The 18,063-nt window shown below is 23.8% G+C and overlaps 1 protein-coding gene across 1 annotated transcript in view; it reads right to left on the bottom strand.

Moving 5' to 3' along the window:
- Positions 1–18,063, bottom strand: part of LOC117180844 (importin-5) — a 68,278-nt gene that overhangs the window by 13,449 nt on the left and 36,766 nt on the right. Inside the window, exons 9-11 of the mRNA XM_033373379.1 lie at positions 16,380–16,872; positions 11,373–11,626; positions 6,199–6,719 (exon numbers count right to left, since the gene is read on the bottom strand). Of these exons, the coding sequence (XP_033229270.1) occupies positions 6,199–6,719; positions 11,373–11,626; positions 16,380–16,872 (1,268 nt within the window). The remainder of the gene's footprint in view (positions 1–6,198; positions 6,720–11,372; positions 11,627–16,379; positions 16,873–18,063) is intronic.

Here is an 18,063-nt window from a genome sequence, read left to right as displayed (position 1 = left end):
TTTTTTTTCTTGTTTAACACTAAAAAAATATTAGATACTTATTTTTTCATTTCAATATGACACGCAAAGTATTCGAGACATTTTTTTTTTAGTTTTGTGTTCATAAAAAGTACGTTTTTCAATTGCTTATACTGCAATATTAAACAAGGAGATGAAAATTCATATTGAAGGCAAAATGTGGGGCTTTCCTTCAAATTTAAAATAAAATATACTAAAATCCACTTGAATTGTTTATTTAATTATTTAAATGAAATATTTATAAACAAATAGATTTTTTTCAATTTGGACCTGTTTTTATCATTTATTTATTTTTTATTTTAAAGAGTGGACTAAATAAATGAATAAATGTTATAATTTTATATTGTTAATTTAACATATACAAAATAATGTATTGCTATTCAAAAATTCATTGCTTCGAAAGTATTTGACTACCAACTCACAAACTTTTATCAGACCAAGAAAAACGTTTAGTCCACTCTTTAAAATAAAAAATAAAAATAAATTTAAAAAACAGGTCCACATTGGAAAAATATCTATTCGTTCATAAATATTTGATTTATATTAATAAATAAACCCTTAAAGTGGATTTTAGTATACTTCATTTGAAAGTTGAGGAAAAGGCCCAACATTTTATCTTCCGTATGAATTTTCATGTCCTTGTTTAATATTGTAGGATAAGCAATTGAAAAAAGGTACTTTTTATAAAAATAATTTGTTTTGTTTTTTTATTTTTTCAAAAACTTTGCGGCGTGTCAAGACTGAAACAAAAAAATACGTATCGAATATTTTTGAGTGTTAAACAAGAAAAAAAAATATTTTACGTGAAAAAATCCCATAAAAATAGGGAAAATAAAGAGATTTTTACAAAAATAGGAAATTATATTCTATGAATATAAATTCTATATCTATAAATATATACATTTTTAACTAAAAAAGATGAATTCTCAACCAAATGGTTGAATTTGCAACTGAAAAAGATACATTTTCAACTAAAAATTTAATATTTACATTTACACTTTTAAAAAATCATTTAAACCGAAAATAAGCACAAATTTTCAACAAAAGAATTAAATTTCCAACCAAAGCAAAGTGAAGAATTGAAATAGTAGAATTTTCAGCCGTAAGGATCAATTTTCAATTAAAATTATGAATTCATCTAGAATAGTTAAATTTTACGTTAAAAAAATGAATTCCCAGACAGAAAAAAATTAAAATTTTCATTTAAAATTATGAATCTTTGAATAAAAAAAAAGAAACTGAATGTGTAGCAAAAGAATTTAACTTTCGACCAAATAGTTGAATTTTCAACTGAGATTTTTCAGTCTAGAAAGAAAGAAAACTGCAACGAAACTGAGGAATTTTCAAGCAAATCCAACCAAGAAGTTAAATTTTCAACTAAAAAAGATGAATTTTCAACGAAAAAAAAAAAATTATAACCAAAAACTGAACAGGTAAATTTTCAGATATCAAAATTAACTTTCAACAAAAAAGAGGATTTTTAAAACTAAAATGACGAAATATTTAACCGGACTAGTTACATTTTCAGTTAAAAATGTTTATTTTTAAATAAAAGGGACGAATTTAATAATATTAATAATAAAACCTAAAGGAACGAGTACAAATTTAAACCATGTAGTCGAATTTTCAATCAAAAAGATGAATTTCCAAATAAAATTATTAATCTTTAACTGGAATAGTGAAATTATTAATGAAAAACATGAACATTCAACCAAGAAAGTTAATTTCAGTTACATAAAACAATTTTCAACTATAGATAATTTTTGCTTCAAACTAAAATGATGAAATATTTAATTGAAGTAATTAAATTTTCAGTTAAAACAGTTTATTTTAGAGTTCAAGTTTTTCCATTTTCCTGGTCAATTAAAAGTAACAATTATATTTGTTGCAAAACGCAAATATTTATTTTAAATTATGACCTTCATTATAATCATTCATTAACAGAACAGAGGAAAAAATTGCAAAATAAATGAAGTTTGAAATAAAATTATAAGTTTTCAACTAAAATAATGAATTTTTAAACAATAACATTAATTTTATATAGCAAAATACAGTTTTTAAACAAAATAAACGAATTATTTAACTAGAAAAAAAAATTAATTTGCATCTTAACTTATCACTATTTAACTAAAATTATGAATCCTCAACTGGAATAAATTGTCAACCAAAAATTAAACAATTACATTTTAATTTGAGAGAATCAATGTTCAACCAAAAAATACATATTTTCAAACAAAAATGATTATTTTTCAACAAAAAGTGGGCTAATTAAATTTGTAATAAAAAATGTATGTTCAACTAAAGAGATGAACTTTTAAATAAAATTATGGAATATTTTCATTTTCAGCTAAGGGAAAAAAATTATTTTCAAACAAACAAAATTTCAATAAAAAAAGTACAATTTTCAGTATGAAAATTTCTGTTCATCCAAAGAAAAAATAATTTTTAACCAAATATCTCACTTTTCAACAAAAAAAATAGAATTTTTAAACAATGAGATTAACAAATTCATAATCTCAAAGTGGATCGGTTAAATTTTCAGTTGAAAAAATTAAGTTTTAACCAAACTGATAAATTTTCTACAAGAAAAGACGAATTTTCCACAAATTACATGAATTAAACAAAACAAAAAAATAGTTGAAATTTCATCCAAAAAAGATCGAATTTCAACAAAAAATAAAATAGTTTAATTTGCCTTTAAAAATAGTATTCTTAACAACAACAAAAATAGGAATTTCAGAAAATAGTTAAATTTCCTACTAGAATAGATCAATTTTTTGTTGGAAAATTGACTTTTAACAAAGTAGTTGTATTTTTAGAAACACGTGAAATTTCAATTAATCTATTAATTTATATATCATATTATAATATTTTAATTATTAAATTCAGTGTGGTTTTTTTAATCAAAGAAAAAAATTCAAATTTTGAAATTTTAATTTTCTTCAATTTTCAATAGTTATAAATAAAAGTATTGGCAATTCAAAATTAATTTTTCTTCTCCATTTCAAAGAGTTAAACTTTCTAATTTTAAAAATTTTACTGATGAAAATTCCAAATAGGAGAAAAATGATAATTAAATTATCAACTACTAGAAATGAAAGAAAAACTTTTTTTTAATTTAAACATTTTAAGAAATTTTAAGCTAGAAATCTTAATAATAGAACGATTACATTTTTTAAATAAATTTAACACTTTTTAAATTGAAAGTTATTCTTACTTTAAATAGTTTGAAAATCCTTCAAGTGCTTCAACATCTTATTTCAAAGTCTTGAAATATTTACATGTTTGACAATTTTTTCAAATTTTAAATTATTAAAAATTTTTCAGAACTTCTAACCATCTTTTAAAATGATTCGAATTTTGTCTGCAAAATTTTTTTAAATCCTGCCTTCTGAAGTTTTTCAAAATTTTTGAAAATTTTCTAAACTTTTTGTGGCCGTGGACTATTTGCACCGAAATTTTGTTACGAACAGTCGGATTTTATCGGCACACGTAGAAACTTTGTTTAAATTATTTGAAATCATTTCAAAATTTTAATTAGTTATTAATTGTTTCGTACTGTTTCTAAATATATTTTTTCTTTAAATAGAACAATTAACATTATAACGATTAAAATTTAGTTGTTTTGTTCACTTTTGAATATTTAATTAATAATTACTGATTTTAAATTATCAGTCATATATTTCTAAATATTAAGTAATTGTTCTTTTTCTCAATTGATAGATTTCGAATTGAATAGTTTAAAAATGTAATACTTTCTACTGAAATAATATTTGAAATTTAATAAAAGCCTTTAATTATAAATATATTACTTTGAAGTAATTTTAAAATTGAAAATAGTTTATAAAGTTTCAATCAGTCTTTCTAGTTAAAGGAGTTTAATCTTTAACATTAAAAGCTGAAAATTCTAAAATTGTGAACTGATTCCTAATCGTCTTGAATCAATAAATTCAAGGTGACTGTTTTATTTAAAGAAAAAAATTCCCGGCATTTACCGGTTATTTCCTAGTTCCCAAGAATTTTTCTCGGTCAATGATATTTAAAAAAACGAACACTAAATCTGAAAATTGTTCCATTCGAAGAAATAAAAAGTGAACTGCAAATGAAATCACTCAAAGTGAAACTCTTGAATTTTAAACTTTGAAAATTAAATTTTTAAAGTTATTTCATTCAACAATTTTGTATTCAAATGATCAATAACTTACACATAAAAAATCGAAGCTACTAAAACTTTTTAACTGAGCAATTTTAAATTTAATGCAGTTAAACTGCCAAATAACATTTTTTTCAACTTTTATTAATTGTAGAAGTCAAAGATTCAGATTAATTTTTTTCGACAAATTGCCTGCTTAAATTTACAATTTTAATTCTTTTCGAAAATTCTCAATTTTTAACCAATTGTAAGAATTAGATTTTTTTGTAAAATTCTTCGTTTCAATTTATAATTAAATTTTTTCTCGAAAATACCTCGTTTCAATCCAGAATTATAATTTTGTTAAAAAAATTCATTTTTCCATTAAGAAATATCATTCTCCTAGATAAATTCAAGTTCCAACTTAAATTTAATTAAAAATTGAAAATTCCTTGTTCCAATCCGGAATTTTAATACTTTCGAAAATTCTACATTTCAACTAAGAATTAGAATTTTTCTGTGAAATTTCCTGTTCCAAATCATAATTATTTTCAAAAATATTCCGTTTGTTAGAATTCATTATTGTAAAAAATGCCCTGTTCGAGCTTGGAATTTATTTAAATTTTCTAATTCTCATTTCCAAGCCAATTTTTAACTCTTTTGGATAGATATCAGTTTCAAGTCAGAATTGGTTAAAATTTGAAAATTCCCTGTCTTAACTCAGAATCAAAATTCTTTGGAAAAATTAAATTTTCCAATTCAGAATTTTGTTTCTTTTCGAACATTTTTCGAGAATTATTCTTATTCTGGATAAATTTCAGTTCCAATATAAATTTGTAAGAAATTGTAAGTTCCCTATTCAAATTAAAAGTTAAACTATTTTTATTTTAAAAAAGTTTAAAAATAAACAAGATGCTTCGAAATTTTAATTTAAAATCTAGAAACATCTACATGGTCTTTTACATTTTTCAAATTAATTTTTTTTAATTATGCCAAATAAATAAATTTTCTTAAAATCTTCCACATTCATTTTTTTTTAATTTTGTAAGTGGATATAAATATTTTTAAATATTCTCTTAAAATTAGTTTATTTTAAAAAAAAATCATTTCAAATTTTAAATTAATTTACAATTTTTTCAAATCTTCTAAATATCTCTTCAACACACTTGAATTTTTTCTAAGACTAAAAGGTGTTCAATTGTTATTTATACATTTAAATTTAACAATTTGACATAACAGAACAATTAAAATTGTAACGTTCAAAGTTTAGTTTTTAATATTTAATTAATAATCAATGATTTTAAATTAACAGTCAGATATTTTTAAATATTAAGTAAAATAAAATAGTTTATAAAGTTTCAATAAGGCATTCACATTTTTTGAACCAATAAGACTTTCCAATTAAAACAGTTTAATTTTTAACGTTATAATTAAAATTATTGTTTACTTTTTAAATCTTAAAGTACAATTATAATTTTAAAAAAAATTGATTTATGTTCACAGTTGATCAACTAAAAATGTTTTTATAAAAAATTTTAGATTACAAATGCTTCTAATTTTTATTTAAGTCTTTAAAACTGCATTTTGAAATTCTTATATTGAAATGTACGGCTTAAAATCTAAAATGGAAAATTAGAAAAATGAAATAATGGAAAATATCAAAATTAAACTAATTATTTTTGAAAACGGTTGAAATCAAAATTGGAAGGATTTTTTCTTCTAAAAATGTGTAAAATTTCCGGTCATAAAGTAAATTCACGGTCATTTCCTGATCCAGTGGCCACCTGACAATTATTATTCACTTATTAAATCTCAAGTACAATTTTATTTTAAAAATCATTAATTTATTTATATTAAAAAAAAAATAATAAAAAACGGTTAAAGTCAAAGAAAGTTGGACAGATTTTGTTTATTTCTACAAAATTGTAAAATTCTCGGTACAAAAATAAATTCACTGTCATTAACCCGGTTTTCCTGTTCCAGCGGGCGCCACCCTCTAAATTGCAATAAAAATCTCGCCAAATCAAAGTACAAAAATGGATTCTTACCAGTGCGGAAGCATTTCATCGACGTTGATGGCGGAACTGTTAAATTTGAGAATTTTCGTGACAGCCGAGATGGCGTTTTCCGTTGGATTGACATTTTCCGGGGCTCTCGATTTCGGATCGCTGATAACTTCCACCAACCTTGGCAAAGCTTCCGCGCAAGCTTGAGCAAACGCCTCGCCTCCAAACTGTCCCAAAACACCACAGCCGTAGGCAGCCGCTTGTCTCACCTCCGCCGAAGTGTCACTCACATACTGAATCATCGGCCTCAGAAAGAATTCCTGATATTTCACACAGTCGGGACCCCCGTACTCGATCACATCGTCAAAAACGCACAACGCCCACTGGTGGTCGGACCAGGCGCGCTCTGGTGCCAACAGTTTCACAAAGTGGCCGCAAATTTGATCGAAGAATGGAAAAAAGGCAGATTTGTGAGTTATAAAGAGTGCATGAAGAATATCAGCTATTTTGCTTAAAGTGTAAAGATCCTCGTTGTCTTCGTCGGCGAGTTGCTCTTCAACCACCTACAATTGCAAACGATATTTTTTTTTCTTTTTGCGAAAATTAAAAATTCCTTACTGCAGAGTGGCCCTTTTAATGAAAGAAAACAATTCCCGGTCATTTCCAGTTTTTTTTCCCCCCGTTTTGCAAACATTATTCAAGGTCAATGAAATTTAAAAAATCAAACTCTAAAGCCAAACATTTTTCAATGAGGTAATAAAAATAAAGCTGCAAATTAAAGCACTCAAAGTGGATCTCTTAAATTTTTAACTTTGAAAACTGAAGTTTAAAAATTCTTTAATTCAAAAATGTTGTATTCAAACCCTGAATAATTTAGACATGTAAAATGAAAGCTACTAACACTTTTCAACTGAATAATTTGAATTTCGATAGAGTTTAACTGCCAAATTAAAAATATAAAATTTTATAAATTATAGAGTTCAAAGATTGAAAATCACTTCCAAAAGTATGAATCCACGTTATCATTTTCAATGCTCTAAATTGATGAATCAATCAATGCAGTTCAATATTATTCAAAATTATATCATTTTAAACATTTCAGGCTAGAAACATTAAAAATAGAACGATTAAATTTTTTCTATAAACTGAACACTTGTTAAATTAAAATTTATTCTCATTTTAAATAATTTAATAATCCTTAAAATGCTTCAAAGTTTTATTTTAAAATCTTGAAGCATTTATTACATGTTGTTTTACATTTTTGCAAATTTTGAATTATTTAAAAATTTTCAGAACTTCTAAACATCCTTTAAAATTATTCGAATGTATCCAACATTTTTTTTACAGATTTTTTTTAAATCCTGCGAAATTGAAAAAATTTCCTTAAAATCCTCCAAATTCATTTTGCAAATCTTTTTAAATATTATCTTCAAATTGATTTTCCGAAATAGAAATTCAATTTTAATTTTTCTATAAAAATGTTTTTTTATTCTTCTGAAACCTTTCAAAATGCCTAAAAAGCTTATAATTTTTTGTCTACATCTGACAAAATCTATATTTTCTCGAATATTGAATAAATATTGAATAAAATTCAATAATTTTACTTATAAATTTTTTTTTAAATCGAACAATTACAATTGTAACGTTGAACGTTTCTTTTTTTGTTTCGTTTTGAATATTTAATTAATAATTACTGATTTTAAATGAAAAGTCCGATATTTCTAAATATTAAGTCATTGTTATTTTTCTTAAGTGAACATTTTCAAATAGAATTGTTTAAAAATGGAATATTTTAGACTGAAATAATATTTTTAATGTAATAAAATCCTTTGATTATAAATATATTATTTTGAAGCTATTTTAAGATTAAAAATAGTTTGTAAAGTTTGAATCGGGCGTTTGCGTTTGTTTAACTAATAAGACTTTCCAATTGAAACAGTTTTAATTTTAACGTTAAAATCTGTTAATTCTAAAATTGTGAGCTGATTCCAAATCATCTTGTAAAATCAATTATTCTTTACATTTTAAATTTTAAAGACAGTTCAATTTTTCAAAAAGCTTAGACTTTAAACACATCTAAATTTTAATTCTTATAAATTTTTAAAACTGAATTTTTAAATTCTTTAATTAAAATTTACGCTTAAAAATTAAAAAACTTGAATGGAAAATTATTAAAGTAAAAGATTTTCGAATTACGCATTATAAACTGAATGATATTATAATTGAAAAAGATCACAATCCAACAAATTATTTAAAAAACGGTTGAAATCAAAGAAATTTGGACAGATTTTTTTTCTTCTAAACATTTATAAAATTCCCAGTCTTAAAAAATTCCAGGTTAAGTTTATTTTTTTTATATTCCTGGTAAATTCAAAGTAACATATTCATACTTGCCGCAAAATCCAAACATTTATTTTAATTCGTGACCTTCATTCTAAACATCCTTTAACAAAACAGAGCTAAAAATTGTAAAAAAAAATTTCAAATAAAGACAATTAATCTTTAGCTAAAATAGTTGAATCTTAAACCAAATGATGAACTTTTAACTTAAATGATAAATGTTTAGCAGGAATTCTAGATTTTTTAATAAAAAAGATCAATTTTTAAACAATAAGATTCATTTTCAAACAAAAAGATGAATTTTCCACCATAAAATAGAATTTTTAAACAAAACACAAGAATTTTTAACGACCTAATTAAATTTTTTATTAAAAAAGACAAATATTCAACCAAATAGTACAATTTTGAACCACACAAAAAAAGACGAACTTTCAACGGAAAATGGAAATTACATTTTTAAATTAAAAAATTATTAAAGGTAATTGATGAATTTTCAACTAAAAGAATGAACCTTCAACTGAAATAGTCAAATTTTCAACAAAATTAATTATCAACCAAAACTGAAATGATTAAGTATTAAGTTATGACAATTAATGTTTAACCAAAAATGACAAATTTTCAAATAAAAAAGATAACTTTTCAACCAAAAATTGAATAATTATATTTTTAGTCGAAAATTTCCGGCAAAAAAGTCCTTATCATGCAAAGAAAAAAAAATTCTTCAATGAAACAACTTCAACTAAAAAAATGAACTTAATTTTTCAATCAAGAGGAAGAATATTTAAACAATGAGAATAACTTTCAGAGGAAAAAATTATTTTCTATAAAAAAGTCGACTTTCTACCAAAACAGTCGTTTTTTAAAACTCACTTTCAATTAAACTGATAAATTTTCAACTAAAATAATAAATCTTCAACTGAAATAGTTGAATTTTATATACCTACCAAAAACATCAATTTTCAACCAATAATATTAATTTTCTACAAAAAAGACGAATTTTCCACAAATTATATGATTTAAAAAAATAATAAGTTAAAATTTTTAATAAAAAATACCAATTTCAACCGAATAGTCGAATTTTCCGTTAAGAATTTAATTATTTGCCAAAAAGAACCAAATTTTCAATAAAATAGTTAAATTTTCGGTAAAAAATTTCTTTTCATTCAAAGAAAAAAAAGTTTTCAATTAAATAGCTCGTTTTCCAACCAAAGAAAAGAATTTTTTATTAAAATGATGAATATTTAATTGGAATACTTGATTTTGAAACAAAATGAAAAATTTTGATACAAGAAGATCATTTTCTACCAAATAAGTCAATTTTATACAAAAAAGTTGAATTTTTAAAAACAGAATACGCGATTTTTTAATTTAAAAAATACAAATTTACATCCAAATTGTTGAATTTTGAATCAGAAAAGGTCAATTTTCCATCCAAAATAGTTTTAAATTTTCTACTGGAATAGTTAAATTTTTTGGTTAAAAAAATTATTTTCTACAAAATAGTTACATTTTTAAAAAGAGAGGAATTTTCAATTAAAATGATGAATCTTGCAACAAAAAAAAACTAATGTTTAATAAAAGAATTTAGCTTTGAACCGCAAGCAAGTGGTTGAATTTTCAAGAAAAAAAATTGCATTTTTAGTTTAAAAAATAATTATTTTCAATCTAACTGATGAATTTAAAACTAAAATGATGAATTTTCAAACTGAAATAAATAAATAATTAAGTTTTAAGTTTAAAAAATCTATCTTCAACCAAAGAGAATAACTTTTAACTAAAATTATTGAATATTTAACTGGAACCAAAAAAAGAAAGAAGTTTTCAACAAAACAGTTAAATTTTCGGCAAAAAATTCCTTTTCATCCAAAGAAAAAACAAGTTTTAAATTTAGTAGCTATTTTTTAACCAATGGAATAAATTTAAAGAGTTTAACTTTCAACCAAGTTAATTTTATTTCCAATCTGAGATGTTTTCTTTGAAAACTAAATTGATAAATATTTTAACTGAAATAGTTACATTTTTAATCGAAAAGAAGAATTTTTAAACAATGAGATTAAATTTCAAAGAAAAAATAATTTTCTAAAAAAAAATGGATTTTTTTTACAAAACACGTGAATTTTCAGTTGAAAAGGACAAATTATCACACAAATTGTTGAATTTTGAAATAGAAAAGATACATTTTCATCCAAAAATGTGACAGTTAATTGTTCAGTTGGAGAAAATAATTTTCAATCAAACTTATGAATTTGCAACTAAAATGATGAATCTTCAACTGGAATAAGTGAATTTTATACCCCAAAAAAAGATGAATCTTTAATCATAAACCTTAATTTTCTACAAATAAAGACGAACTTTCCAAAATTACATACGTTTTCAAACAAACAGTTGAATTTTCTACTGAAGTTAAATTATTAGTTAAAAAATTATTTTCAACAAAGTAGTTATATTTTCAAAGAGATGAATTTTTGATTAAAATGATGAACCTTCAAACAAAAAATAAATTTTTAGATAACTTTTAACTGGAAGTAGATGAATTTTTAATCAAAAAAAGATACATTCACAATGTCTAATATAATAAAATTTTCTATTATAATTCAGAAAAAAAAACCTAAAAACTACTCTTTTTTTTTAATTTTTGACGAATTGTGACAAATTTCTGAATATAACAGGGATTTTTTAAACTACTTTCTTCTAAATCTGAATTATATTTATTTAAAAAAAAATACTCCACAATTTTAAATAAAGAAGAAATCACTTTTATAAATTGACCAAAATTATGAAAATAATAAAGTAAATTCCTGGTTTTTTTCCCCCAATCAATGAAATTCCTGGTCAAGTCGCCACCCTGCAAGTAAAATAAAAATCTATAAACTCACATCGTCGTAATCTTCGTCCTGGCGTTTCTCCAGCCTTTGAACAGCCCTCTCGAAATGTTCATTCAGAAGTTTGTCCAAAATTCTCAAGAGCTCCGCCATCGGTTGAGTGTCCAAGCATCCAGCGCCCAAAGTCTCAATGCACTTGGCGAGCGAGTAAAGAAGTTCCAGCAAAACTTCCGACTCTGGTTCGGTCTCGATTGCCTTCAAAAGATCGGGGCAAATGTACGCCCACATACCTTGAAGATACTGAGGTCCTGTCAAATAAATTTCAAAATTTTTTAATCGACGAAATAAACTCCCGGCCATTTCCCGGTTCGCAAACATTTTTCACGATCAATTAAATTAAACAAATGGAACAATAAAGCTTAAAAAAATTCCACTTGAGGTAATAAAAACTGAGCTACAAATGAAAGCACTCAAACTGGAATTGTTATATTTTAAACTTTTAAAATTGAAATTTAAAAGTTTTGAATTAAATTTTGTATTCAAATACTCAATCATTTACGCGTATAAAATTGAAGGTACTAACATTTTTCAATATAAAAAAATATAAATCCACGTTTTCATTCACAATACTCTAAATTAAAAAATCAATCAATGAACTTTAACATTTTTAAAATTATATAATTTTAAGTAATTTTAAGCCAGAAACATCAAATATTGAAAAATTGACAAAATTTGAACTGAATACTTCTTAAATTAGAAAATTAATTATTTTCAATTTAAATAGTTTAAACAGCCTTAGAAAGCTTCAACATATTTCAAAACCTTGAGAAATCTAGAAGTTGTTTCATTAAATTTGTTTTAAATTTAAAATTATTTTGGAATTTTTTTCCGAACTTTTAAATATCTGTCAAAATGAATTGAATCTTTTTCTAGAATTTTCAGAAAATCCTGCAAATTTGAGAAAAATTCTTTAAAATTTGGATTTATAAGTAACAATTGAACATAGCCTAATATAAAACAAAATATAGATTTTCGCAGATTTTAAACAAAAAAATTAGATTCTTTTCAAGAATTGTGAAAGGCTACTAAAGAACAAAAAAACAACATTTTTTTAAGATTCCTAAGGAAATTAAAAATAATTTTTCATTGTGATGAATGATTTAAAGAGAATATTTAAAAAATATTTTGAAGATTTAAAACAAAATTTTCAAAAAATATTCTAGAAGATTTTAAGAAAACTTTCTAAAATTTGCATGATAATTTTTAATCTTTTTAAAACTCCCTAAGTATCACTTAAAATTACTCAAATTTTTTCAACAAATGGTCATTTATAAATTATACATCAAAATTTAAAAATTTCACTCACAAATTAAACATTTCTCAAATACAAAAATTAACATTTTAACGTTCAAAGTTTAATCTTTTTTTTTATTAAAAATTTCAAATTGAAAGGATTAAAAATTGAATATTTTAGACTGAAACAATATTTTCAATTTAATAAGATCCTTTAATTAAGAATATATTATTATAAAGTTCTTTTCAAGTGGAAAATAGCTTATAAACTTTCAGTCACACTTTCACATTTGTTTAATGACTAAGAATTCCAAATTGAAACCGTTTAAATTTTAGCGTTAAAATCTGAAGATTCTTGAACTTTGAACTGGTTTAAAATCGTTTTGTCAAATCGTTTTTGTTCACTTTTTATTACTTAAAGTACAGATAAATTAAAAAAAATGTATTTATTTATTAAATAAAAATGTATTTTATCCAAATTTTCAACATGAAAGGCTTTTATTTTTTATTTGTTCAAGTCTTTAAGAAAGCATTTACAAATTCTTCAAATTAAAAATGCAAGCTTAGAAATAAAAATTTCAAATGGTAAATTTTTAAAGTAAAAAAATTTTGAATTACACATTGTACGCTAAATAATAGCATAATTGAAATACATAAAAATTGAACGAATTATTTAAAAACTTCAAACATCGAACGCGGACAGATTTTTCTTCTACAAATTTGTAAAATTCCCGGTAAAAAAAAAATTTACTGTCATTTCTCGGTTTAAAAAAATTCCCGGTCCAGCGGTCACTCTGTGCAAATATCTATTATTTTTTTATTCAGGGTGTCTACTGTTTCTTAAAAACAAAAACGCTAACAATATTCTAGATTTTCCAGGAAAACAAAAAAAATACATTTTTCCACATACCCTTTTTTACAGTGAAAAAATACTTTTCACGAAACATAGTAGAATGCCCACGAACATCTAATTTTATGGTTTAAAAAACAAAACAACATTTTTTTGGTGATTTTTCATGTTATCGCGGCGAAAAATAGTTGAATTTTGAACCAAACTGTTGAATTTTTTAAAAGACATTCCATCAAAAATGGACCAATTTTCTGTTCAAATTGAACCAATGTTCAATAAAGCAGTTGAATCTTCGACCAAAAAAGGATAACTTTTTAACAGAATACTTAAATTTTCAATAAAAAAAAGTTGAAATACTGGAATTTTCTACCCAAAAAATTGAATTTTCAACCAAACAGTCGAATTTTGAAACAAATAATTTAACTTCAACCAAAAACAGTTGAAATTTTCATTAAGAAAATTAATTTTTTACCAAATAGTTCAATGTTCAAATAAAGATTTTAGTTTTTAATCAAATGGTTGAATTTTCTACCAAAAATAGTTGAATTCAACCGAAAAAGATTAATTTTCGATAAAATAGTTGAAGCCTCAAACAAAACAAGTTGCACTTTTAGCCAAAAAGGATGGATTTGTTACCAAGAGAATTAATTAGTTTTCTACTAAAAAAGATGAACTTTAAAACAAAATGCAGACATTTTCAAATAAGAAATATCAACTATCGATCAAACAATTTTCATCCAAAATTTAAATAATAACATTTTCAGTTACAAAAATTAATTATTGACGAGAAAATCGAATTTTCAACAAAATTGTTTAATGTTCAACCAAAGAGATGAATTTTCAACCAATATGATGAATATTTAAATTTTCAAGTAAAAAAGATCGATTTTTAACAAAAAATAATTTTCTACCAAAATAAAACGAATTTTCAACTTTAAAAAAATAAGCAGTAAAAAATGAATCGACAAAATAGTTGAATTTGAAATCAAAAAGATACATTTTCAACTAAAATGATGAATATTTAATTGTAATACTTGAATTTTTTTCGAAAAAGGTTAATTTTCAAACAAAAAGATTAATTTTCTATATACAAAAAAAAAACACAATTTTTTCACAAAATACATCGCTTTTCTAAAAAGTATTTTAATTTTGAACTACAAAAGACAAATTTTCAACCATATATTTGGTTTTTCAATTTAAAAATATCAATTTTCGACCAAAAATGGAATAGTTACATGATCGGTTCAAAAAAATAATTTTTAACGAACTGATAAATTTTTAACTATAATAATAAATTATCAACTGAAATACAGTTTAATTTTAAACTAAAAAGATGAATCTTTAACTCTATGAGTTCAATTTCCAACTGAAATGATGAATTTTCAATTAAAAAATATCAATCTTCAACAAAAATAGAATAGTTTCTAATGTTAAAAAATAGTTACATTTTTCAACAAAGTGATGAATTTTAAACTAAAATTATGAATCTTCAACTGGAGTAGTTGAATTTTAAACCAAAATGATAAATTTTCAACAAAGAAAATTAATTTATACCAAAAAGGTTGATATTTCAACTAAAAAAGATAATTTTTCAATCAAAAAATGAATAGTTACATTTTCAGTTGAAAAAAAGTAATTTTAAGCTAAAGTGATGAATTTTTAACTAAAGTGCTGGCATATTTGACTGAAATAATTGTATTTTCAGTTTAAAAAAATATTTTGAAAAACAATTTTCAACAAAATAGTTACAGTTTCAACTATAATAATTAAATTCAAATTTAAAAAAATAAACTTTCAGCCAAAGAATAGACGAATTTTAAATAAAACAGGCTCAATTTTCAACCAAATAAATAAATTTTCAATTGAAATTATGAACCTTTAATAATAAAAAATACTTTTTAACAAAAAGGTTTGACTATTAACCAAGTAATAGAATTTTCATTAAAAAAAAAAAAAATGAATTCTGAACGAAAAATAAAGTAGTTGATATTTCAATCAAAAACAGTTTAATTAAAAAAAAAAAAAAAATTCAACGGAGTTGAATTTTTAACCTTGAAAGATTTTTGTTGCAAGCATAAGAAAATATTGCTAGCAAACTGGTAAATTAAAAAAAAATTGTTTACCAAAAATAGAATAGTTAAATTTTCAATTATAATAATTAATCTCAAACAGAAAAAAACGAGTCTTCAAAAAAATATTTAAATACAGTAATATATAGCTACTTTTATAAATGAATAATTAATTAATTATATATTGCAATTTAAAAAAAAAGCACGCTCGCGAAAAAATATATATATAACTATATGGAAAAGTAGTGTATTAAGACCTTGAAAAATTAAAAAAAAGGCACAAATTGACGAAAGTTTTCAACACTCTCGTTCCCAAAATGTATTTAAAAAAAGTTTTACTCTCATAGATTCAATATTTCCGTGCATGTCAATTTTTTTTTGTTTCTCAAGGTCTTAAATGTCCGTCCTATTTTTTTTTTGCATCTTTTTTACTATCAATCTGTAGGCGATAATTCATTTTCAATGGACTCCTGTTTTCAAAAAACAATGTTAAAATCTACTAGAGTAGTTCAAGAATTATTTCACGTATAAAAGGCTTTCCTACTGGTGGAAATGTATTCGAAAAAAATTGATGAGCCTGGGAAATCATCAATTTTCGCACAGAAAATTATAAATTTCTGAAAAGTTATAGTGTGCCAGTTGAAGGCTTTCGTCAATCAGTGTCAACATATATTTTTTGTTTCTTTTTACTTTTTGAGGGTTCTAATACACGATTTTTCCATATAGTTTCAATTTCCATTTCCATAATTTTTTGTTTTTCAGCCCACCCCAGTGTAGACACACCCTGCAAGGATTTCCAATATACTTGACACCCTCTTATTAATTTTTTTTTATTTTTAAAGAACCAACCTTTTATTTTTGCACAATCAAGCAAACACGGCAAACTCTCAGCGGCAGCTGTTCGCACTCCGTCGTGGAAATAAAACTTGAGCATCGGCACCATAAGTCTCACAACTTCCTCCGCATAATCTGCAAAGCCCTCCTTAAGTTCTCGGGCATAACAAACGAGCATTTCGCAGGCTGATGCCTTGTCCTCGAGACCAGCAGTTTTAATTCCAAAGTTCTGTTGTTCGCCGAGTGAAACAAACTGCCAGTCCAGGTCACCCTCGACTCCCTCCATGTCCTCATTGTCAAGCAAAGCTACTTCCGGTTTCATGGCAGCAGTGCGAAGCACCGGACCCATCACGAGAGGCAAATATTGCTCAAATTGCTTGCCGAGAATTTTGCAGATTCGCGCCCAGGCGGAAATTAAGTAACTTGTCTGCGGATCATCGTCTGGCAAGTTTCCCTCGGAATGTGTCTTCAGCAGCATGTCCATTACATCGTTTGCGTCAGAGATAAACTGAAAAGCAAAAGGGAAACGTGTGTTGAATAATGGAAAAACCATGGTACAACAAGAAAATTTGAAAAAAAAAAAAGGGAGGGTAGTGGAAGAAATTTTCCAAATAGAGTGTTGTCTACTCAAATCCTGGGGAAAAAATTCCCTGACTTTCATCGTATTTTATCTTCTTATAATTAAAATTCTTTGCATATTTAGGTAAAATTAATCTGCGTACTAAATAGTTAAATTTTTTATGAAAAAGATCAGTTTTTAACTAAACCTAAAATACATGAATTTTTAACGTAGTAGTAGAATTTTGAACTGAAAGGGGCAAATTTTCAAACAAATAGTTGAATTTGAAACTGAAAAAAAATCCATTTTCAATCAAAAATGGAATAATTAAATTTTCAGAAGAGAAAATTAGTTTACAACGAAAAAAAACAACAAATTTTTATCCAAATAGTTCAATTTTTAATCAAAGTGATAAATTTTCAACTAAAAGTTGAAATAATTAATTGGAATAGTTGAATTTTGAACTAAAACATCAATTTTTAATAAAAAATGGAATAATTCAATTTGCCAAACAGAGAAAATTAATTTTAAAAAAACAACAAATTTTTAATCAGTGATAAATTTTCAATAAAAATTAGAAATATTTAACTGAAATAACTAAATTTTCAGAAAAGAGAAAAATAATTTTCACAAAAAAAAAACAATAAATTTTTATCAAAATAGTTCATCTTTTAATCAAAGTGACAAAATTTTCGACTAAAATTAGAAATATTTAACTGGAAGAGTTGAATTTTGAACTAAAACATCCGTTTTTAATCAAAAATGGAATCATTCAATTTTCCGAAGAGAAAATTAGTTTTCAACAACAAAAAAAAAGAACAAAAAATGTTCAACAAAATAGTTCAAGTTTTATTTAAAGTGAAAAATTTTTAATAACAATTAGAAATATTTAATTGGAATAAATACATTTTCAGAAAAGAGAAAATTATTTTTCAGCCAAAAAATAACAATTTCAACAAAATAATTTAATTTTTAATCAAAGTTAGAAATATTTAACTGGAATAGTTAGATTTTTGAACTAAAACATCAATTTTTAATAAAAAATGGAATAATTCAATTTTCCGAAAAGAGAAAATAAATTTTCAAAAAAAAAAGTTCAATTTTTAATCAAAGTGATAAATTTTCAACTAAAATTAGAAA

This window comes from Belonocnema kinseyi, chromosome 9 (genome assembly GCF_010883055.1).
Source record: "Belonocnema kinseyi isolate 2016_QV_RU_SX_M_011 chromosome 9, B_treatae_v1, whole genome shotgun sequence".
NCBI classification, from domain to species: domain Eukaryota; kingdom Metazoa; phylum Arthropoda; class Insecta; order Hymenoptera; family Cynipidae; genus Belonocnema; species Belonocnema kinseyi.
Note: the sequence above shows the minus strand (reverse complement) of the source record. Positions and strands in the feature narration are given on the sequence as shown.